Source organism: Hyaena hyaena, unplaced genomic scaffold (genome assembly GCF_003009895.1).
Source record: "Hyaena hyaena isolate Hyena2069 unplaced genomic scaffold, ASM300989v1 scaffold_459, whole genome shotgun sequence".
Lineage (NCBI taxonomy): Eukaryota > Metazoa > Chordata > Mammalia > Carnivora > Hyaenidae > Hyaena > Hyaena hyaena.
This window is the reverse complement of record NW_024081093.1, coordinates 884,929-907,758: the sequence shown is the minus strand read 5'-3', so window position 1 is coordinate 907,758 and position 22,830 is coordinate 884,929. Positions and strand designations below refer to the sequence as shown.

Below are 22,830 nucleotides of genomic sequence, written 5' to 3'. Positions count from 1 at the left end.
TCTACCAGATTAGCTCTTCAGTAAAATTGAGGTAGATTTTTCTCCATTAAACCTGAACTAGATTTTTGGGGCACCTGGCTGACTTGGTTGGTAGAGCCTACGACTCTTCATCTTAGGGTTATGAGTTTGAACCCCATGTTGGGCATAGAGTTTTTTTTTTTTAATTGGTACTAGATGTCTAACAACGGACCTCACATTGTCATTTGTATCATCATCGGTATTCATATTCCATCCTAACATCTTCACTTTGATTATGAATAAAAATAACTATCATTTATTGAGAATGTGCTGAGTACCTGATACTGTGGAGCAGTTGGTATACATTACTATCTAATCTTTGAAACAGCCTGCAGAGGTGTTATCTCTGTAGACTGGCAGCAGAAGTTGGGAGATTCAGGGGTTTATTCATGGCCATACAAACTGTAAGCATCCCAGCCAGATTTTGAACTGAGATCTGCTTTTCTCAAAAGCCTGCAGTCTTTCCACCAAAACTTGTTAGATTTAGAAAGTATTCACTTGATATGTGGTAGATACATTAATACGGTCTCATCTTCATTCTTCTTGAATGTGCATGTTTCATGTAAAGCTATTACTTTATATTCTTTTGTTGTTGTTTGTTCCTTTGTTTTACAGGACATATATGGGTCTTAGAAACCACTTTCCTGGTGAAGCTGAGACATTGTATAATTCACTTGAGCCATCTTACCAGAAGAGTCTTCAGACCTACTTAAAGAGTTCTGGCAGTGTAGCATCTCTTCCACAATCAGACAGGTCTTCATCTAGCTCACAGGAAAGTCTCAAGTAAGGTCATATGAATGATGGTTACTGATTTCTTCTCTCTCCAACTCCCTGTAGTTCCTTAAGTTATATGGTTGAGTATCTGCTTGCTTTCCCTGAAAGCCTTGAATGAATGATTACTGGAATGTGTAGTTGACCTTTGAGCAATGTGGGGGTTAGTGGTGCGAATGCCCCAGGAAGTCAAAAATCTGCATAGAACTTGACCCGCCCAAAACTTAACTACCAATAGCCTGCTGTTGACTGGACGCCTTACCAAGAATATAAACAGTCGATGGACACGTTTTGTGTGTTGTATATATGTTATACACTGTATTCTTACAATAAAGTAAGGTAGAGGAAAAAATATTAGGAAAATCATAAAGAAGAGAAAATACGTTTACAGTACTATACTGTATGTATCAAAAAAATCCACATATAAGGGGACCCACTCAGTTCAGATCTGTGTTGTTTGAGGTCAGCTGTACTTAGTCTTTTGGTCTTTTGTTTCAAGGGTTGGATTACATGCTAGTGTAACTTCTTCTGGGGCAAAGAGTTTAGTGATTCAAATTTTGTTTCTGTATTTTCATGCCTGTGAAAAAGATTGGGAAGCACCAATTTACATATATATTTTTTAATACTCCCCAAACAGTTCATACAGTAAGCAGCCCATTTCTAGGGCATTTTAATGGAGGAATTGTAATGGGGATTTTGAAGTCATCTTTAGAACTCTTGCACCGCACTGTGTGGCTCGTAAACACACGCTGCTTTCCTTCCTTGCCTTTGCACAACCGGAGGCTTTAGCAGATTCCTCAGGGGGCCAGGCTCCCTAGTGTCCGACTCCCTTCTGTGTGATTCCATTCTCATCATTACATTGGCTTCTTCAAACCTTTACTGCTTTGGCATCGTATGCTCATTTTCTCTAGTCCTGTGAAGTTGCTAAATCTCTGCTGCCATCTCTACTCCCTAGCAGTGGTCATAAGGTTCTGCAGATTTCCCCAGTGGGGAGCAGCTCACAAAATGTGAGCTCACCTCTATGTCATTCCGGTGGGACCTTGACCGCACAAAGATTGCTGGTTGCTTGGCAGGGCCCTGATGCAGGAGTGGCACCAGGAAGAGGCAAGGCAGGCATCTGGGGCACAGGGTCCCAGAAGGCGCGCACGGTGCTTTGTGAGTGCTGTACGTACATTCAGTGAGAAGGCAGATATTATCTGATTCCAGTGTAATTGCTGTGGGAACAGTTATCTTTCCTGCATGAACCTGTCTGGGGCCTTTGCTTCTCCTCTGCACCTTTAAAATTTGTAGATAAACTTTCCTGGTCCCCCTTACATACCTAGATATATTATCTACCTACGGGCTGCAGAAGAGCATCGTAATGAAAGATAATCAAAAAAGACTAAGGCAGGGGCACCTAGGTGGCTCAGTAGGTTGGGCATCCAACTTCGGCTCAGGTCACCATCTCGTTCGAGCCCCGCATTGGGCTCTGTGCTGACAGCTCAGAGCCTGTTTCAGATTCTGTGTCTCCCTCTCTCTCTGCCCCTCCTTGCTCGTGCTCACTCGCTCACTCTCAAAAATAAACAAACATTTAAAAAAATTTTTTTAAAGCTGCTAAGGCAGATGGTGGATTCTTTGAGGTGATTTGAGCTGTTTTGCCTTCTGATCATGCGTGTTCTCTGTCCTCCGCAGCGGTCCTTAGCCGCGTGTCCCTCGTCCCCGGCAGTAACGCTCAGCTCTGGCAGCGGCATGAGCTGCTGATGGCCACGGCCATGATGGCTTAGGTGCAGGCGGCTTTGGTCACGCTGAATCCTGTGTGCTCGTGTAGCACTGCCTCTCTGTCCTTCTGAGGAAAGCATCTTGGAACACGGTGCCAGAGTGTGCGTTACCTGCCGCGGTGACACGGTGGCGGTGCTGAGGGCAGAGTGAACGGCGCACGCTGGTTGCTTGTCTTCAGAGGGCGTGCGGTCTCTTCATTGCTACTTGTTCCATTTTCACTCCACAGCTGAGGGGCCGCTGATGCCTGACAACAGGTGTTCTGAAGTCATTCGTAAAAGGAAAATTTTAATTAAATTAAAACAACTTCTTCAGAAAACTCAGTATTTCATTGTTTTGAGAGGAGTAATAAGTTACATTTTTTTTTACTAAAAGCGTTTCTTTTTACCTTGCAGTCGCCCCTTTTCTTCCAAATGGTCTACAGCAAACCCATCAGCTGTGGCTGGAAGAGGTAAGCTGCCTTCCTTAAGCAAGAGTCAAAGCATATTGTACTGAATGATCAAGTAAAAGCTGCCTTATAGATAATGTTACTGTTGAAATAATTTTCGGGGCATCTGGGTGGCTCAGTCAGTTGAGCAGCCAACTCTTGATTTTGGATCAGGTCATGCTTTCAGGGTCCTGGGATCAAGCTCCATATCGGGCTCTGTGCTGACAGCAAGAAGCCTACTTGGGATTCTCTGTCTCCCTCTCTCTCCTTCTCTCCCCCCCCCCACACATTCTCTCTTTCTCAAATATTTTTAAAAAATAATAAAATTATTTTCTCACCATGGCCCACATCAGAATGGTTTAAAAGCTACTGCTTTTAATTGTTTTGCTTTTAAATTGTTTTGGTGTACTTTTAAAGTGTAACTTTTAAACATTTTTAAACTCTGAATATGACCCACAGTGAGAACATCATTTTACACAGTAAGCTAATACCACATATACACATTGTATCCCATATAGGTATGCTACACACAGTATGTACAATGTAGTGTGTATAATTACATGCATATGATATACATGTCCTATGTAGAATAGAGTATAATCGTATGATATACATGTACTATGTTGAATATAGTCATACGATATACATGTACTATGTAGAATAGAGTATAATCCAGGTTCCCTGAAGCACTGCTTACCCTTACTTGTGATGCACTCCTTTCTTGTTGGTTTCACTTCTTTAAAATGCTGGTCGTGACCCACTCTTGATTTCATGGCCTATTCATGGATCATAAGTCACAGTTTATAAAATTCTTCATTTTTAAAACTGAAAACTAAAGACCAGAAATTTAATGGCTTAGTTTGCGTTGCCAAAGATGGGTAGAATTCACATTACTTTCTGAATAACCATATCCTGGAGTGGTTCTCCTGGCATTTTTCTGATCGTAAACAACAACAACCCCGCTCCGTCTGGTACCTGGCACAGCTTCCTTCCATGCATCCCCCAAAGGTGTCATGTCTTTGTCTCCACAACAGTTGTATGAATGCCACTAAGTATAGGTGTTTTTCCTATTTTATGGAAGAGGAAAGTGAGCCAGAAAAATACTGAGACAGTTGTCGAAGAAGATTGAATTGTAACAGGATTGAAACCGCAGGACTCTGAAGTTCTTTCTAGCATCCATTTGTACACTACTTCCCTTTTCACCCTTTGTCATCATGGACTAGCCCATCCTGGTTCAAGTTGATGTCGTTTTCGTGCTGTTTGCAGCAGTCCAAGCTGTCCCCATCCCCTCTGCTCTGTTTCCCACAGTGTCAGCGGGCGGCAGCAAAGCCGGCTCCCTTCCCGGAAGCCTGCAGCGCTCCCGGAGCGACATCGATGTGAACGCTGCTGCGGGCGCCAAGGCGCAGCACGCTGCCGGGCAGGCCACGCCCGCCGGCCGCTTGGGTGCGGGTGCGCTGAACCCAGGCTCCTACGCCTCACTGGGTAAGTGAGCTGACCCCGGGGTGCTGTGCACCGTCTCCTCCCTGGCCTCGGCGAAGGCGTGATGACAGCGATCCTGCAATCACTTCTTTTTCGTTCTCGCTAGTTAAGGACAGCCCGTATCTTCTAACGTGACTCTGTACTCAGGGCATAGTTCTACGGTATCTAAGCTGCCTTGTTTCTGCTGCTCCCTTTGTCGGCCTCCTAATCACCTGCATCAGAGGCACACTTCTCGCTTCCATCGTTTGCCTGCAGAATGTTCGCAGGTGTGCACGGCTGCCGCCCCCAGCCACTGCCTCCTTAGGGGGTTGGGGAGGGCACTGGCCCCAAGACTGGCTTCTGTGTCCGTACCACGTGACAGCCTGCTGGGGGTCTGGGGAGAATGCGAATCTTTATTGTAATCAGAGCTGACATAGGTACTCCCGAAGCCTTTTGGAGTCTGTTTGTTATGTTTATCAACTTTACTTTTTTTAGTTTATTTAAGTAATCTTTACACCCAGCCTGGGGCTCAAACTCGTGACCCCAAGATTGAGAGCTGTGTGTTTTTCCAGCTGAGCCAGCCAGGCACCTCTGTGTTTTATCAGCTGATAAATGTTTGAGGCTGGTTATTCATATGGCTTATCGCTACTTGTGTGCTTCGTCTGTCTTCCTGGTGGGTAGTACTGGTAGAGCACTAGGCCCGCAGGTCATGGAACACGGTAGGAAGTGCAGAGATACCAGGGTGAGTTGTAGTACACGATGCAGTTGGCCCAGCCAGAGTCAGGGACGAAGGGATAAGTTATTCAGTAAATAGGGTTAAGACACATGGTTTACAGTTTGGGGTAAAATTAGGTTAGAGACATTTTTCACACCATATAAAAATTTATTCCAAATGACTAAAAAGTTGAAAAGCAACTTGATGAAACCGAAGTAGTTAATGTTCATCTCATCTCAGGTTGGGGAAGGAATTTCTAAGGATAAAAGCCAAATCCCATGGGGGAAAAGTCCCTCTGATTTAAATCTTAAGTGTAAAAGTATAAAATCAAGTGGCTGAAAATGGAAAGGGGAAAAAGTTTCATCACATACTACAAAAGAAGCTAAAGTGTCCACAAGTTATACAAGTCTGTGAGAAATAGATGACCTTATTTTTATAGAAAAATATTGTACACATATCAAGTAAAACATATATCAGAATTGCCCCCCCCCCCCACACACACACCAGAACACATGTTGAACCTTAGCTGGAATCAAACAAATGCAAATGGAAAGAGCTTTAAGTGTGGTGAGAAAGTTAAGATTAGTGCCTACTGCTGATAAAGAATGTGGTTGTAAAGTGCTGATGTGTGGGGCTCCTGGGTGGCTCAGTCGGTTAAGCGTCTGACTTCGGCTCAGGTCATGATCTCACGGTTCATGGGCTCGAGCCCCGCGTCGGGCTCTGTGCTGACAGCTCAGAGCCTGGAGCCTGCTTCAGATTCTGTGTCTTCCTCTCTCTCTGAACCTCCCCTGCTCACGCTGTCTCTCTCTCTCTCTCAGAAATAAATAAAACATTTAAAAAAAAGTGCTGATGTGGGGCGCCTGGGTGGCTTAGTCAGTTAAGCGTCCGACTTTCGCTTAGGTCATGATCTCGCGGTTCGTGGGTTCGAGCCCCGCTTCGGGCTCTGTGCTGACTGCCAGCTCTGAGCCTGGAGCCTGTTTCAGTCTGTGACTCCCTCTCTCTCTGACCCTCCCCTGCTCACGCTCTCTCTCTCTCTCTCTAGAAAAAAAAAAAAAAAAAAAAAGTGCTGATGTGAATTAAACATAGAATACTTTTTCTACGTGGCAATTTAGAAAGCTTTTCAATTCCTTTTTTGTTATTGAAATGTAATTGACATACATTGTTCTAGTTTCAGGTGTACATTGTATTGATTTAACGATTCCATACATTACTCAGCGGCCACCACAAGAAGTCCAGTCACCATCCAATGTTATTACCATATTATTGACCTTGTGAAGCTTTTTTAAAATGTTGAGAATTTTGATCCAGTAATCCTGTGTTTATAGATAATTTAAAAAAATTTTTTATGTCTTTATTTTGAGACAGATAGAGACAGAGAGTGAGTGCGAGAGGGGCAGAGAGAGAGGGAGACACAGAATCCAAAGCAGGCTCCAGGCTCTGAGCTGTCAGCACAGAGACCAACACGGAGCTCGAACCCACATACTGTGAGATCATGACCTGAGCCAAAGTCGGATGCTCAACAGACTGAGCCACCCACATGCCCCACAAGCGATATTTTCAACAAAGATCAAATGAATAGTACCAGTGTGATAATTCCATCATTTTATAAAATTATACATAGATAAATACACATGGGCTGGACAGAGATGTTACAAAAGATGTCAAGTGGGTCGTTTGGTGCTTTTAATTTTCATAAAACTTTTCTGTATTAGAAACATTACCTTGTTAGGAGTGCATATACTGAAGTATATGAAAATGAATCCTCTAAATACACTACATTAATAGAATAAAGGACAAAAGCCATGATTGTTTCAGTAGATGCAGAAAAGACATTTGACAGAAACCAACACCTTTTTATGAGAAAAATAATGAACAACCTAGGAATAGAAAGGAAATTAGTGAACCTAATACAGAATATCGATGAAAAATCCACAGCCAACACCATACTTAATGTGAAAGACTGGGTACTTTCTCTCGAGATCAGCAGCGAGATGAGGATGCCCACCTGCCCTTCCTACAACATTACCGTGGGGGCTCCAGGTCATTAAGGCAAAAAAAAGAAATAAGATGTATGCAGATTGGAAGGAAAGTAAAACTGTCTGTATTTGCAGAAAACATGATCTTATATAGAGAAAACCTTAAGGAACCCACAAAAAAAAAACCCATGAGAGGTTAAAAATTAGTTCAGTGAGGTTGCAGAATAAAAGGCCAATGTACAAAAATCAGTTGTATTTCTAAATGCTAGCAATGAACAGTTTGAAATAATATCAATTACCGTAGCATTAAAGAATAAAATACTTAAGAATTAATATAACAAAAGAAATGTAAGACTTCTCTAGAAAAAACCTCTCCTGTGTTTCTTCTTAACATTCACATTCATAATACTGCCGACACCAGATGTATGGGTTTTCCACACCAAAGAGCTCTCCTACGCCAGCTGGGTATCCTACATTTCAGTTCAGTTCTGACACTAACTATAATAAGCACAAACCTCACAGGCTGAGGGCTCAGTCCCATAGGATTGCCCCATCTGCCCCACCCCAACACTTAAGACATCACTGGCAAATGCAGGTTGTCACCCCTGCTTCTGACCAAACCAGCTATAAAGCAGAGAATCCGTAACCTCCTCAGGTTCAATTAATTTGCAAGCCTGACTCACAAAACTCAAGGAAGACATCTACTTACTACATTACTGGTTTGTTACAAAGGACTTGTAAAGGATGTGGATGGGCAGCCAGATGAAGAAATACATGGGGCCAGGTCCAGAAGGGTCCTTAGCCCAAGAGCTTCTGTCCCCACGGAGTTACAGTGTGCCACCCTCCTGGTACATTCACCAACCCAGAAAGTGTCTGAACCTTCTACTTCGGGGGTTTTTAGAGAGGCTTCATCACGTAGGATGATCGTTCATTAACTCAGTCTTAGCTTTTCTCCCCTTCCCAGAAGAGGGAGAGTGGGGCTAAAAACCTTCAAACCTCAAATAATGGCTTCGTCTTTCTGGTGACCAGACTCCATTCTGAAGCTCTCCAGGAGCTCACCTACCAGGAATCACCTCAATTGAACAAAAAACATTTCCATCACCCAGGAAATTACAGGGGTCTTATGTCAAGGTATCTGCCAGGCACCAGGGTCAAAAACCAAATATTAGAACAAGAGATCCCCCAGTGTTCTTACAATTTAGGAAATTGTAAGGTTCTTAGAATCTCTGTCTCAGGAACCAGGAGGGAGAGAACCAAGGGCAACGTTTTATATATATATTTATTTTCACACCTGTTGACTGAAAACTATAACCTATGATTTAAAAAAATTAAAGAAGATGTAAATTGGTGGGAATACCCCCAGGTTCTCTAAAGACTTAATATTGTTAAGATAGCAAATTCACCTACAGACTCCATAGAACCCCTGTCAAAAGTCCAGGTGCCTTTCGGTAGAAATAAGCAGATCCTAAAATCCATATGATAAGCCAGGGATCAAAATAGATGAAACAGTTTTGAGAACAACCTTGAAAAAGTTGGTGGACTCCCACTTCGCAGTTTCAAAACTTAAAGACTAAAGTAATCAGGCCTCCATAGTACTGGCATAAGGATACACACATAGACCAGTGTAATGGAGTTGAGGGGCCAGAAATAAACCAGTATATTTATGATCAGTTGATTTTTTTCACAAGGATGCCAAGACCATTCAGTGGGGAAAGAATTCTTTTCTACAAATGGTGCTGAAACAACTGGATAGCCACTTGCCAAGGAATGAACTTGGATCCCTACCTCACACCATATCCAGAAAGTTAACTCAGAATGGATCAAAGACCCAAATGTAAGAGCTAAAACTATGAAACTCTTGGATGAAAACATACGTGTAAATTTTTGTAACTTTGGATTAAGTAATGTTTTCTCACAAACTACCCCAGACACACAAGCAACCTAAGGAAGGATAGATAAATTGGGCTTCATCAAAATTTAAAACTTTTGTGCTTCAAAGGGCCCCATCAAGAAAGTGAAAGGACAGCATAGAGAATGAGGGTGAACATTTACAAATTGCATATCTGATATTAGGGACTTCTATCCCAATTATATGAAGAACTCTTACAAGAAAACATTTGCAAGCCACACAGCTGATATTAGGGATTTCTATCCCCATTACATGAAGAACTCTTATAGCTCAGTAACAAAAAGAATTCCATTTAAAAGCGGGCAAAAGATCTGAATAGACATTTCTCTAAAGACAATATGCAAACCGCCAGTAAGTGCATGATAAGATGCCCACCATCATTAGTCATTAGGAAACTACAAATCAGAAGCCCAGTAAGATGTCACTTCATGTCCATGAGGATAGCTGTTACCAAAAAGATGGACAGTAACAAATGCTGGTGAGGATGTGGAGCAATTAGAACCCTTGGGCAGTGCCGGTTAGAGCGTAAAAACTGTGGGGTTGCCATGACAACGGTTTGGGAGTTTCTTAAGACGTGAAACAGTTTCGGTGTGACTTAGCCATCCCACTCCTTGCTGTATACCCAAGGTAATACGAAATTATGTTCTCATAAAAATATACATGAATGTTCGTGGCAACATAGTAGCCATGGAAACAACCCAAATGTCCATCAACAGGTCAATTGTGAAATAGATGTGTCCATACAGTGGAATGGAATGGTATTTAGCCATAAAAAGGACTACTTTACCTAGAAGTACTCCTACAAGCTTCAGGATGGGTGAATCTTGAAAGCCTTATGAAATCAGACACAGACATTTTCTCTTTGGTTCCATTTATGTGAAATGTCTAGAATATGTGAACCCTCGGAATTAGAAAGTAAATTAGTAGTTGCCAGAGGCTGAGAGGCATGGGTATTTGGGAGTGATTCCTAATAGGTGCAAGATTTCCTTTAGGGTGATGAAAACTTTAGCGAATTAGTGATGAGGGTAGTGCACCTTGTTAATACACTAAAAATACTGAATTGTATACTATAAAAAGGTGAATTTTATGGTACAGGAATTATATCTTACCTTTTTAAGTGGGGAAAACACTGGAGAACAAATATAAAACCTATTTATCTGGAGTCTTAAAAATGTGATATTTAATATCTATTATTTTTATTAGGAAAAAATACAGTATTTGAAATATTTTAATATCAACTAGGAAGGCAATTTGTAACAACTTTTTTTTTCCATAAGAAAGTCTGTAATAGTGCTGTGAGGTTGACTTGGTTTATCGTGGTTCTTTGAGGTTTGAATTGCACATTTACTTTATTACAGAAGGGAAACGTGTCCCTCTGTCCTCTTTATCTGGCTCAGGTTTATACTCAGAGACAGTGAGCTACTTTCCTGTGGCTCTTTCCAGGGATAATGGATTTTCTCCTTCCCCTCTCTCTCTCTCTTTTTTATTTCTCTATTCTTTCCTTCCTTCCTTCCTTTCTCTCCTCCTCTTCCTCCACCTCTCCCTCCTTCCTCCCACCCCCCATCTGCCTCTCTCCTTTTCCCTTCCTCCTCTCCCCATTCACCATCACCACCGGCTTTCGTATACACATGTGACTGTATACTCTGTTTTCTTCTGCTTTGAGCCTTGCTTGTCATGACTGAACATTTTTGGATCAGAGGAAGTGTTCCATTGTTTTTCAAGCAAACGCTTAATAAGCACTTGGGTTTTGCCAGGCACCCAACTTGGTACAAGAGATCCAGAAATAGGGGCGCCTGGGTGGCCCAGTCAGTTAAGCGTCTGACTTCAGGTCATGATCTCACGGTTTGTGGGTTTGAGCCCTGCGTCGGGTTCTGTGCTTGCAGCTCAGAGCCTGGAGCCTGTTTCAGATTCTGTGTCTCCCTCTCTCTCTGCCCCTACCCGGCTCATGCTTTGTCTCTCTCTCTTTCAAAAATAAACTATTAAAAAATTTTTTTAAAAAATCCAGAAATACATGCTTCTGTACTCAAGAATCTGTCAGTCTAGTGGTAGATTGCTAAAGGATGAGCAGTTAAAAGCTTGTTGTGTTTTATGCGTTTAGAATTTAAAGTCCCAGTGAGGCATCAGACTGGAGGTGTTGAGAAGCCGTAGTGGTATATTGACAGGATATTCAGTGGCATTGAGATACTCTGGTACGGAACTCAGGAGAGAGATCTGTGCTTGAGATTAGAGACTGTTCTTACTATAATCTTCCAATGTTAAGCAGTACATTCCTTAACACAGTTGCCACTGGGTTTTTTCTTCCACTTAAGTGCTCAATCCTTTGGGAACAGGGATACCATGAGTGTTTGATTTCAAGAAACTCAGAAGACCAAAGCAGGTTTGCCTGATGATGTTAAGGGCCTCAGGTTAGGAAATAAGCCTCACTAACTTCTCTTTAGGCCAATGAAGATTAAATTCATTACCGATTGTTTTTTTTTTTCTTTACCTCACATGGGAATCTCATCTTATTTAAATCTCCTAGTATGTTTTATTTGAAACACACACACACACACACACACACACACACGTCTGTGTATATGCCTGTGCTATGAATTGTTTTAAAAATAATGTTTCTAGGGATAGTAAACTTACTGTTTTCTAATATGCTAAGTTTCCCTCTGTTCTTTGCTTGCCCTTTCATCAAAGAGGATACTTCTGACAAGATGGATGGTAAGAACTTCCTTTTCTAATTCTACTAAAGATTTTTTGGCCCTTGGATTCTATATAATATCTTCATTCTCTTAATTTCTGAAAATAGTCTGTTTATTTAGCAGCAGTTATGATATAAAGATGGCTACATAATTCTCTGAATTTGGGGTTAGGCATATTCATTTTTGGGTTTCGCAGTCTACTCAAGTACTAGGTTATTTTTTGTTGTAAGTGAAATCAGTTACCTTAAATGTTTTTAACTTAGCTCATAGAGCTATTCTTGATTTCCTAAGTCTTTCTCTGAAATAGAGTCAGATTCAGAAAAATGGAAAGGAATCCCCTAAGTCATTTGATTCAAGTCTGTAGTTTCTTGACTCTGATACAGAGAGATAAATGATGTATTTACAGGCTCATACGGCTATGTGTGAAAACAAAATGCAAGTCACAGATGCTGTCTTTTTAAGAGTGACTTTTAACATTTAACCAGAACTCAACTTTCTTTATAAGTTTCGCCTTTTTAATTTCAGTATTCAAGTGAATATAGTTTATCTATAGTTGCTTGGTTCAGCATGGTATTTTTTATCTGTTTGGTATTTTTGTATGATACTACACAGCATATTATCCACATTTCCCCTTTGCTTCGTCAGATATCATAATGTTGTCTAGGAATTTGAGCTTTTAAGAACATTAAGAAGATACTGAATCTGTAAATCTTAGTGTTAGATTGAGGAAAAATGGAAAACTATGGTTTTCTGTCAATTACTACATAAACTCAAATTGATTTAACTTCCATTCCAATGAAATGCAAGATTTATTTAATCGCGGGTTGGGTACATGATCGTTACTTACACGGTCTCTGTGCTCCTCTCTATATTTAAAGTATTTCATAAATTAAAATTAATGAAATGCAAGCCCACCAAGAGATAGTTTCTGTATTTTAAACCCTTCAGTACACAATTTCTCACACTGAAATTGTGCGTGCTTACATTATTCTCACCTTCCAGATTAAAATATTTTCTCGTTTGGGTCAGAAACGTAAACCTGCTTGAAGACGACTCTGTGTCACATGATGTGTTATTGTTATTCTCAGTGATATTCAAGCCTATGTTTAAAAAATCTGTATATACACGTACAGAGTTATATTGATTACTGCCCTTTAGGAGTATTGAGTTATGATATTTTTACTTGTTCATTTTTGCTACTTTTCCTTTTCATCCTAGGGAGTGTATATAAATGGGTAAAGAGCTGGTGGACTGATAAGCATCGTAATGCTCTGATGAAAACAGTGGGATACTGAGGCCTGAGCTGTGGATTTGGCTCTCATGTTCATCTGTTGTTCTCGTTCTTTTATGGACAGCTTTTAGAAAATGCACAGAACGTATTTTTATTCTATAAAAATCTTCATTTCAAAGAAAGCAGTGACAGGACTGCATCTTTCTTAAGTGACTAATTTCTATAATTTTCTTCACCATTTCAAATTTTGAGTATGAAGTGTAGCAGGTGTAAGTGTCTGGAGGGTTTGGCCGTTCTCATGTGTCTGGTTTCACCCTTCTCTTGTGCTATGCCACTACGTGACCTCAAATTTTGTTTTCTCTCAAACTGAACGTTTTAATTTAAGGCTGTCAGACTAGATGCTATTTTTTTTCACTCTTTCATTTTAGCCTGGGGTGGGAGGTACGTGTAGATCTTAAACATCAGCACTGGCAGAATTTGTTGAAATGTTATTGTTTTATTTCTCTTATTTAGGAGCAACATCTGAAGATGGTAAGAATCAAACATTTTGTTAGTAACACCAATACCTCTACATTAATATTTTCATTAGTAGGAATTAAATATCACAAACTAAAATAGGCTAATTTGCAAAAGTGTATCATTCGATGGCCATAATAACTTCTCCATTTTATGTTTGGTTGTGCTAGTTACAGATGTGAATTTTTTCTTTACTTCTTCATCTTGAGTTGTGCTTTGTATCTTGGATCATCTCATGCTGGAAAAAACATAATTGCTTAACAAATGTTTAGTAATATCTAGTATAAAGTTAATAAATAGTTTCTTTTTTTTCAGCAGCATCACTAATGTTTTTAATTTTGTGTTTTTGTTTTTTAATTTATGCAAATTTACTTATACTTGGGGGGGGCATGCTCCATTGCTTTCTCATGAGGGGCTAAGTGCATTTATTCAGTCCCCTTTTAAGTGTGTCTTTGATTTACAATCAGTGGAAAGTTGCACATATGATTTGAAGCTAGGCTTACAAAAACTTAGATACATCACTTTATTTTACTTTAAGAAAACAATTGTTTATTGCTTTTGAATTTGTAGAAAGGAAAAAAATCAGTTTTTCAATTTATACTGCCTGAAGGCTGTCTTGTAAACCTCTGATTTTGAAACACACCTTTCTTCTCCTAAGTTTTACATGGATAACCTTTTCTTGTGATACAAAACCAAGTATATTTAACATTTTTTGGTCTCATAGTTACTCTGATGTATTTGAAATATTTTCATATTTTAAATGAGAGGACTCTCTAAAAATGGTTTCTGGCACTTTAGCATTGTAATTTAGAATGATAGTATCAGAAATACTTATTCTGATTTCCTTGTTATTTTGGATAAATTCTCCATTTCAAGAATTATAATTTTGTCTTTCTGTTTTACTTCTTAGTCGGGAGAACATTGTATTCTACTTTAAACAGACTCTGTTAAAGGGTGGAAGGTCTAGGCTTATTAAGGGCCTTGAAGAATTGAGAGAATGCTAGAACTCAGCACCTAGACTTCTGGCTTTGCTTGTGTTTATTCCTGGCTTTTAATCACTCTCTTATCTTCCCTCACTCAGGTCTTAATTTTGTCATTTTCCTTCATTTATTTTTTTTTTCTACTTAACATGACCGTACCAGGCTAGCTAGTATAGTGAGTGCCCTACAAATTGTACCTTTTAACTTCAAAGGATTGTGAGCCCTTCTTTATGATTGTTTTTGGTATCGGTTCAGATTTGATTGTGGTGGAGACTGAGAACACCAAAGTACCTACTAGTAATATGTTTTTGTTTTTACTAATGACACTTAGGTACTTTGAGAAATGTGATCTCCTTTGGTTCAAGAGCTCTAGAAATAGATGTTTGTGGCTTGGTTTTTTGCTGGGGTTGAGGCAGTGCTAGAGGAACAGGGAGTGCCACCAGGAGGTGGGCAGAGAAACACTCAGGAAAGTGCCAGCTCTCATGTGATAGGTGTTTCCTCAGATCATTTTATAAATGAAATTGGCTGGGGGAAGAAAATATCTCTATGTATCTCTCTGTAGTAATCTGATGTTTAGCACAGGATAGAAATATTAAATATTTTACTTAATCTCTTCTTGCAAATCCCTTTTAGAACCGTATTTTCAGTCAAAAGAATTGTTGGGTTGTTGGTCCTAAGAATAGGCTTCTTATTTAGTCTGTATTTCAGAATAAACTAAATTTCATAGAAGTTGAAATTTCAGAATTGGAACTGCCAGTTAGGGACCAAGTGGCACGCCTGTGGAGAATACCTGAATTGTCACTCTCCTGGACTAAGACTAGCAAACTAAGAAAGGAAATCGTTTAGTCTGACCTTATTTGTACCCTTGAACAAGAGTTAGCTTATGGTGCAGTGCATAAAAAGGAGTATGTATTTTAAAAAATTTAAGGGAAATATAACCTGTCAGTGATGGTTACATTATTTCAGAATTTAACAATACTTGAAAAACACACCCAATCAGAAAATTATAGTGAGGTGTTTTTTTTCCTCATTACTACATATTATTACAAAACATCTTTATTTACATAAATAATTTCATTCCCCAGGCCGGGTGAGAGCAAAGCTTTCGGCGCCGCTTGCGGGCATGGGAAATGCCAAGACAGATTCTCGAGGGAGAAGCCGAACAAAGATGGTGTCTCAGTCTCAGCGTACGTATTGCCTCTGAATTCTCCTGGGTGTGTGCTGCCGCAAGGGAATGTGTTGCTTGTATATGACCGTAGTAGGAGATTGACCAGTGGATAAAGACAAAGCTGACTTCCAAAAAGACAAGCCACATACTGAGTTCTCGTTCTGTACTTTAGGTTCATCATCACCTGACAAAAATGAAGGTATTTTTTTTTTCAATGTTTTGGATCAGTTGTTGTGCATGTTTTGGAATTTTTTTCAGTGGGTGTTGTCTTGTCTCTGGTGTGTTCCTAGGATTGCATCATTGATATCCGCCACTTAGAAAGAAAGTACCTCATCTGCTGTACACACTTTTGCATGGAGATATTTTAAATAGCACAAAACTCTTAGCATTAAGGTTTTCACGGTCTACACAAACTTGCAAATGTAGAAAATTGTGCTTTTTAGAGGCAAAAGAATCGCCATAGGCCACTGTCTAATCTGGTTGCATCTAGCTCATGCTGTTCAAGGACTGATGCGTGTGTCTTCAAACTCTCCCCAAAATCTCGTAGACCACAGTCGGCATTTTGAGCAGGTGTATACTGCCTCCTAGTGAGGACACATAAATTGAAACGTCCAGTTCTGTTATATTCCTTGTTAAATGTGAGATCTATAGTCTTCCTATTTCATTGGAAGCTGAGTTCCTCACAAGCACAATTATTAAAAAGCACAATTTTGAGGTCTAGGTAAAAATGAATGATTCATCTCTTCTACATGTTCCTGAGTACATTTATGGCATTATTAATTTAAAAGAGTTTGTTCCTATTCTTTCTTTATCAAGAGATTTTCATTCACACTTAGCTCTAAAAACAGAAATTTTTTTCCAGGGGAATAATTTGGGGGTTATTATATGTAGCTGGCCATTTTGAAAAGAAATATCTTTAACTATCTTCCACGGTGGTTTAGGCAATTTATCAAGATACAGATGCTCTATTTGTCTGTTTTCTTTTTTGATTCCCAAATCCTGGAATCCAGGGAAAGAGCTGTGGTGGAGGGGGCCAGGCGGTGATTACAAAGGTCCTACCAGCAGGTTCTCCTTTCCTCCTCTTTCCAGAGTCAAAAAATCCAGGCAGAGAAATGATGGGAACATTCAACAAGAGTCCTAAAAATGAGGAAATGTTTGGTAAAATTGGATTGCAATTTGAGGATTATTTATAAATGGGAAAAATGGCAAATGCCCTCTGGGTAAGGGCTCTTCTCCCAGCCAAATTAGGAATAAATCAGACCACATTCTTCCCTGATCTTCTGTATTTTTTTTTCTGGATTTTGAGAGTAATTTTTTTTAAGTTTATTTATTTATTTTGAGAGACAGAAACAGCATGAGTGGGGGACCAGAGAGAAAGGGAAAGGCAAAATCCCAAGCAGGCTCCAAGTTGTCAGCACAGAGCGTGATTTGGGGCTTGAACCCACAAAGCCCTGAGATCATGACCTAAGCCGAAACCAAGAGTCAGATGCTTAACGGACTGAGCCAGCCTGGAGCCCCGAGAGTGATTTTTTAAGTACCTCGATCTTTACCAGTTGTAGCGTAGCAGCTCAGGGCTTCATACCTCCACGTGTAGCGTCAGCGTCTGGGAGTGAGTTAGAAAGCCATAGCCCCATATGCCACCGCACATCTCCTGGGTTCAGGCTTTTAACCAGATCACCAAGTGATTTGTAAAGTCTGAGAAGTGTCCGACTTCGGTCATGAACTCTCAAGCCATATTGCCCATGTTTGAATCCTGGCTCTTCCAGGTTATTTAAACTTGCTCTGTTTCCATATATTTCTCTATAAAATGAAGAAGATGGATTTTATCACTCAGAGGATTGCAGTGATTAAATGGTATAGTGGATTTAATCTCCTTGAAGACCATACCTGGGCCCAGAATACGCACTATATATTTCAGCTGATAAAATTGCCCTCCATGTCACTATTCACCTAATGTCAACTGGATTTTAAACTCCTGTTGTGTACTTTTGTACCTTGTTATTTTTCTGACCTTTAGGAAACAAAGAAATAAAGATGTTAGGAAATTTAAAGCATAAAAAAGAATAAAGATAGCCAACTGTCTTTAGTATCTTAAGGATAAAATTTAATTTGATGTAAGCTGTTTAGTTCTTTTCTAAAGTAATACCAAGATTGAACTTGTGGAGCAAAGATTCAAAGTGCTTTGTGTATGGTTTTCTAATATGTTAAGGACCTCCCTCTTAAAGGTCAATTGTAATTACTGATCACTTCAGTAAGATATAGAATAATTATTATACACTTGGTTTTTCACTTTGAAACCCAGTCTACAATACTTAAAATCCTCTCCTGAAGTAAGAGAACATAACGATAGGCTTTTTAGACCTGGTAGGATTTTAAGATCGAAGACTTTCTCACTGTAAAATCACTTGGGTTTTAAATCATATTGGAGAGGTTTTTGTTTTCCTGCTTGCTTATTTGTCTCAATGACTGTATACTCCATTCTAGATTCTTTTGAAAAGAGAAATTGTGGCCCTGTGTGATTTGACGCAAGTTTCTTTACAACGTTGTTTGCACAGAAATACTGCTGTGACCTCCATCTTCACTTTGTCATGAAGTAAATCATTAGAGTTTGCCGGGTCTTTCCAAATTTTTATATTACCATTTAGAGGGGGAAAAAAAAACAACCTTGGGTCAGAGCAGGTGTGTTCTGATGACTAATCAAAATAAATAAAAGCAGACCCAATGGAGAGATTTCCAGGTTTTTATTTACGTAAGGATGGTGTCTTTGGTTCTTGTCGGTAGTGACTGGTTGTGTACAAATGGCTACACAGCCTGTCAGAAGCTCCGTCTCCTCACCCCAAGCCCCTGCTGTTTGTTTTCATTTTTATTTTCTGTGCATCTGAAAGAAAAAAGTGTAGCTTTTTTGTGCAAGCTTTCTTCAGCCAGAAGATGTTGTAATTCTTTTTAACTTTAGTTTTAAATTAAATGTTTAAATGATAAAAAGTTAAACATTTAATTATTATTGAGATTAGAGGCTATTCGCAGAAGAAAAGCTGAATAATTTACATTTTACTTTGCACCTTCACTTCATCTGCTTTGTACATGAGTGTCTGATTTCAGCTGCAGAAGCTACTAAATGCACTGCTTTTGTTACAGACATCTGTGGCTTAAGGAGTTTTCTTTTGAAGTTTGCTTTTTATGCTTTAGGGCTTTTTTATTTTCTAAGAACTGACTACAGCTTAGTCACCTGCCATTCATTTTAAATCTGCCCCTTGCCTCTTCCTGGATGATAACCCTTGCCCTAATTCTGCCTTTACACTTGTTCAGGGTCACAGTCTGCTAATGCCATTGGTGGTAAGAACCTGTAGACTTTGTGTGCGTCTGTTGTTTGACCACCGATTTTCATTATCGAGAATGGGTCTATTCAGCAGAAATTCTCAGCATAATAGTCCACTGTGGTGTAACCACATTGGGGCAAAAATTGCCAGCTATCTTTGGCTTGTCTTTATTACCCAAACCTTGAATTGTGGAAAATTTCCAAGTGGATCCCACAGGTTTTGACATGAAGCAAAGGAGCCTTAGTAATGCCTTGAAAATACCTTGTAAAAAGTATAAAATGGTAGTTTGAAAATTTCAGGTAGCATGAGAGACATGCTTCTACTTCCAGGTTTTGTAGATGAGGGTATTTTCTAGTAGCGTGCTGCTCACATGCTCACCAGGCTCTTTTTCATCAGCTCAGTGGTTTTCTTAGCAGAAGCATTAGCCTTGGTAGTTCTTGGCTGGGGAAAAGAGCCTTGGTATTTTCCTCTAAGTATAGATAACTCCAAAATGAGTCATAGGCATTGGAATTATCACACTGTTGGCTGGGGTTTGGATTTAGTGGAGAAGAGAGGCCAATGACAAAAGCAAAACAAACTGCCAATTCTCTTTTCTAGGAGAGGGTATGAATGAACTTAAGTAGAGAATGAGCTTGCGTAATCCAGACCAGGTGGAGTGGTTACTGTGCGGCAGCACTGCATGTTTCCTCTCTGCTGAATAGACCCACATTTCAAGAAGTTCTCCGGTCTACCGACACCTTCACCCTTTAAATTTATATTAGTTTTAACAGAATACCATATTGTATGTGTTCATTCAGTTCATTATTGATACCTTTCATATTGTTGCAAGTGTTCCCATAAAATGTCCCATTGGCTTATCTTGCATTGTGAGTTTGTGGCATGTTGGGTGTTTGGATGTTTCAGTGTGTATGTTTAGTTTAGATACTGCATGGAGAAAACAGGTGCCTTGTGGGTATCCTTAAGGTTATAACTGACAAAAACCCGATTTGAAGATACTTCACCTGAAGCACCAAGAAATAATTCAAACGAGCCATTGTTTTAAAGTAGAGTTGAATAATTTCCCTGTAATAACTTAGATTCCTTCTATTCAAATAAATTATTAATTTCTTTGGAAACACTGCTTTTATACAGTATCGCTGTAACCAGTGGAAGGTAATTTTAACTTTGTGTGCTGGTAAAGTTTATGAATTAAACATGAATTTAAATTGTATTCGGCAAGACCATGCCGAGAAAACTACGGTGGAGGCCACAGGTCAGCAGCCCCAGGACGATATGCAGCCCGCCTCCATTCATCTATTATTTGGGCGACACAACATGATAGAATGAGGAAGTTTCAGAGTTTTAATTTTTTGTTTTGTTTTGGTTTTTTGTTTTTACAAACCCTAAATCCTGGCCAGTATTCCCACAAAACAGAACTGGCTGGGACTGAAAAGTCACCACTCCCTACCTTATGCTCAGTGCTCCTTCCTCATAAACACCTCCTGCTTGACCACACTGGCATTTGAGTCTTTAGTTATTGCTCTGTGGAAATGAAGTAAGGTTGTACAGGGTGAGCAGTGACTGCCTGGTGGTGAAGAGAGGTGATGCCCAACATAGGAGGAAAGTTGCTCTCATTTCTTTAAGTGCAAGTTCAACTTTTCTGTAATGCTACCATTCAGAACATAGAGTTAAATTCCATCTTGGAGTTTACCGAGCTTGTTTTCCCATTCAGTACAGACGTAAAATGTTCTGATTGAACGGGAGCCCACCTCCTTAAACGTTAACCCATGCAATTCTAGTTGAAAACCATGTTAGCTTTTTCTTACTCCTTGCTCCAGTCTCTGAGATTTTGTCCAGCTCCCTCTTTTCCCCTGACCACATGTCTTCTGCCTTCCAAGACTGAAAATCACTAGTTGGGAGAGCATCTGCCTTCTCTGACATTTGCGTGTAGTTCTCGTCTCCTCTCAGTACTTCTGCTGAGTAGAAGTACTCCATCCTAGATGTGGCCACCCAAGTCCCCGTTACTGTTTGAAGGCAAAAAACAAGTTTCTGTTTCATCTAGCCCAATATTATAAACCCTCAAAATTCAATTTTGTAAAAATTAAAGGTATACATAGTAGCAAGATAATTTTGTTATACCCATTCAGAGCATCTCAGAGAGACCAACCGTTTTAACAGGAAGCAAATTTTTATTTTCACAAAAAATAGTAATAATGTAATGATTAGTTTTGTTCCTTGTAAATATATAGCTTTAATATATAGCTGGTATGAAACGTACCATCAGATAAGTTATTTTTTTGGAAATCCTCTACACTATTTGTGTTCTGAAACAGACTATTATTATGTCGCCCTTATTAAACATAGCATCTTACACCCCCCAAAACTGACCGTATATTTTATATGATTTACCCCCCAGTCCTAGTGTACCTTTTTTATTTTTTTCCAGGTTACGATTCTATGCACATATCTTCCTCAGCCCGTTTCCTTTGAACATAGAACTTGCCATACTATCCCAGTTTTCTCAGATGTACTTCTTGAATTTTTGTCCTTTCAGCAAGCTCTCTTAGAATTCACATCTTAACATTTGCATGTGTGTTTGGTGTCCAGCTGGCAGCCGGTCTGGGTCTCCGGGAAGAGTTCTGACCACGACAGCCCTCTCCACTGTGAGCTCTGGCGTTCAGAGAGTCTTGGTCAATTCCGCCTCGGCGCCGAAGAGAAGCAAGATACCACGGAGCCAGGGCTGTAGCAGAGAGGCGAGTCCCTCTAGGCTGTCCGTGGGTAAGGCCCACTTTGTGAGACGGGGGACCTCTTCTTTTGTATTGCAGGGTTGGGTAGCTTCGAAGACTTCAGATGGGTGCTTAGAAGCTAGAAGAAAACAACTTAGAATTTAAGGACAATTTAAATACAGGTTGTAAATTGATTTAGGTATCTTACCTTGGAAGTATAATTTTAAAGTAGAGTTTAAACCTTTTGATTTGCAGCCTATTTATATTTGCAAAATACTATTCTACCCTTCTGATACAAACTGGAGGGCTGTATTCAGATTTACCTGCAGTCCTGGTAATGCCTTATCAAGAGTGATCTCTTCTCAGCTTTCATAAGACTTAAGTTACTGATCAGTTTTTGAGAAAGAAAAATATAACTAACGTATCAAAAATGCAAATTCTGTCTTTTGTTCCCTCCCTTTCTGTGCGGCTGTCTGTCTGTACCAGCCCGAAGCAGTCGCATTCCTCGACCAAGTGTGAGTCAAGGGTGCAGCCGGGAAGCCAGTCGGGAGAGCAGCCGGGACACCAGTCCTGTTCGTTCTTTCCAGCCCCTCGGTAAGCATGTGGACAGGCATCGGTGCATTTCCCGCCACCCCCCCACCCCCTACACACACCGTGTGGTCACCAGCAGACAGCCTCTGCGGACTCCGGGTTTAACTCTCTTCATCAGCCGTGTCTGGGCCTCTCGTTTCTGTCCTAACAGAAGAAAAAGTCAGAAGGAAATTGTAGGTTTGGGGAATCCCTTTAACATTTACTTGTTGAAATGAGCAGGTTAGACCTTGTATAAAGAGGTTGTCTCCATAATCAAGTGACTATCACACCGTTCTGAACTACAGAATGTTGAGTTCAAAATTTATCTTAAGAAATAAACCTATAAACTTTGAAGATAATATCTAAATTTTTACTCTCCTGTGAAGTATGGACCATTTCATTTGACAAAATAGATGCTGTTGGTTTTTTCAGCAGAAATATTAACGTTTCAAGTTAGATATTTAACTTTAGGTTACTAGAAAGAGTGCTGCAAAATACCATATGAACTACTTATTAAAATGGGCGAGATTAACATTTTTATAGTATTGTACAGTTTCGTAATTGTTTCCCACACATTAGCCCGTGTTGTGTCACTGCTGTAAAGCCTCCGTGTTCCAGATTATA

At 39.9% G+C, this 22,830-nt stretch overlaps 1 protein-coding gene across 24 annotated transcripts in view; it reads left to right on the top strand.

Annotated features, from left to right (window-relative positions):
* CLASP2 (cytoplasmic linker associated protein 2) overlaps positions 1 to 22,830 on the top strand; it is a 180,867-nt gene that overhangs the window by 93,567 nt on the left and 64,470 nt on the right. For 18 of the 24 annotated variants that reach the window (XM_039253708.1, XM_039253706.1, XM_039253705.1 and 15 more), the window contains 8 exons: positions 634 to 801; positions 2,940 to 2,995; positions 4,280 to 4,453; positions 11,715 to 11,738; positions 13,464 to 13,481; positions 15,532 to 15,633; positions 21,518 to 21,688; positions 22,123 to 22,230. In XM_039253708.1, coding sequence (XP_039109639.1) covers positions 634 to 801; positions 2,940 to 2,995; positions 4,280 to 4,453; positions 11,715 to 11,738; positions 13,464 to 13,481; positions 15,532 to 15,633; positions 21,518 to 21,688; positions 22,123 to 22,230 — 821 coding nt within the window. The remainder of the gene's footprint in view (positions 1 to 633; positions 802 to 2,939; positions 2,996 to 4,279; positions 4,454 to 11,714; positions 11,739 to 13,463; positions 13,482 to 15,531; positions 15,634 to 21,517; positions 21,689 to 22,122; positions 22,231 to 22,830) is intronic. The other 6 variants (XM_039253718.1, XM_039253711.1, XM_039253715.1 and 3 more) reach the window with 1 other exon arrangement.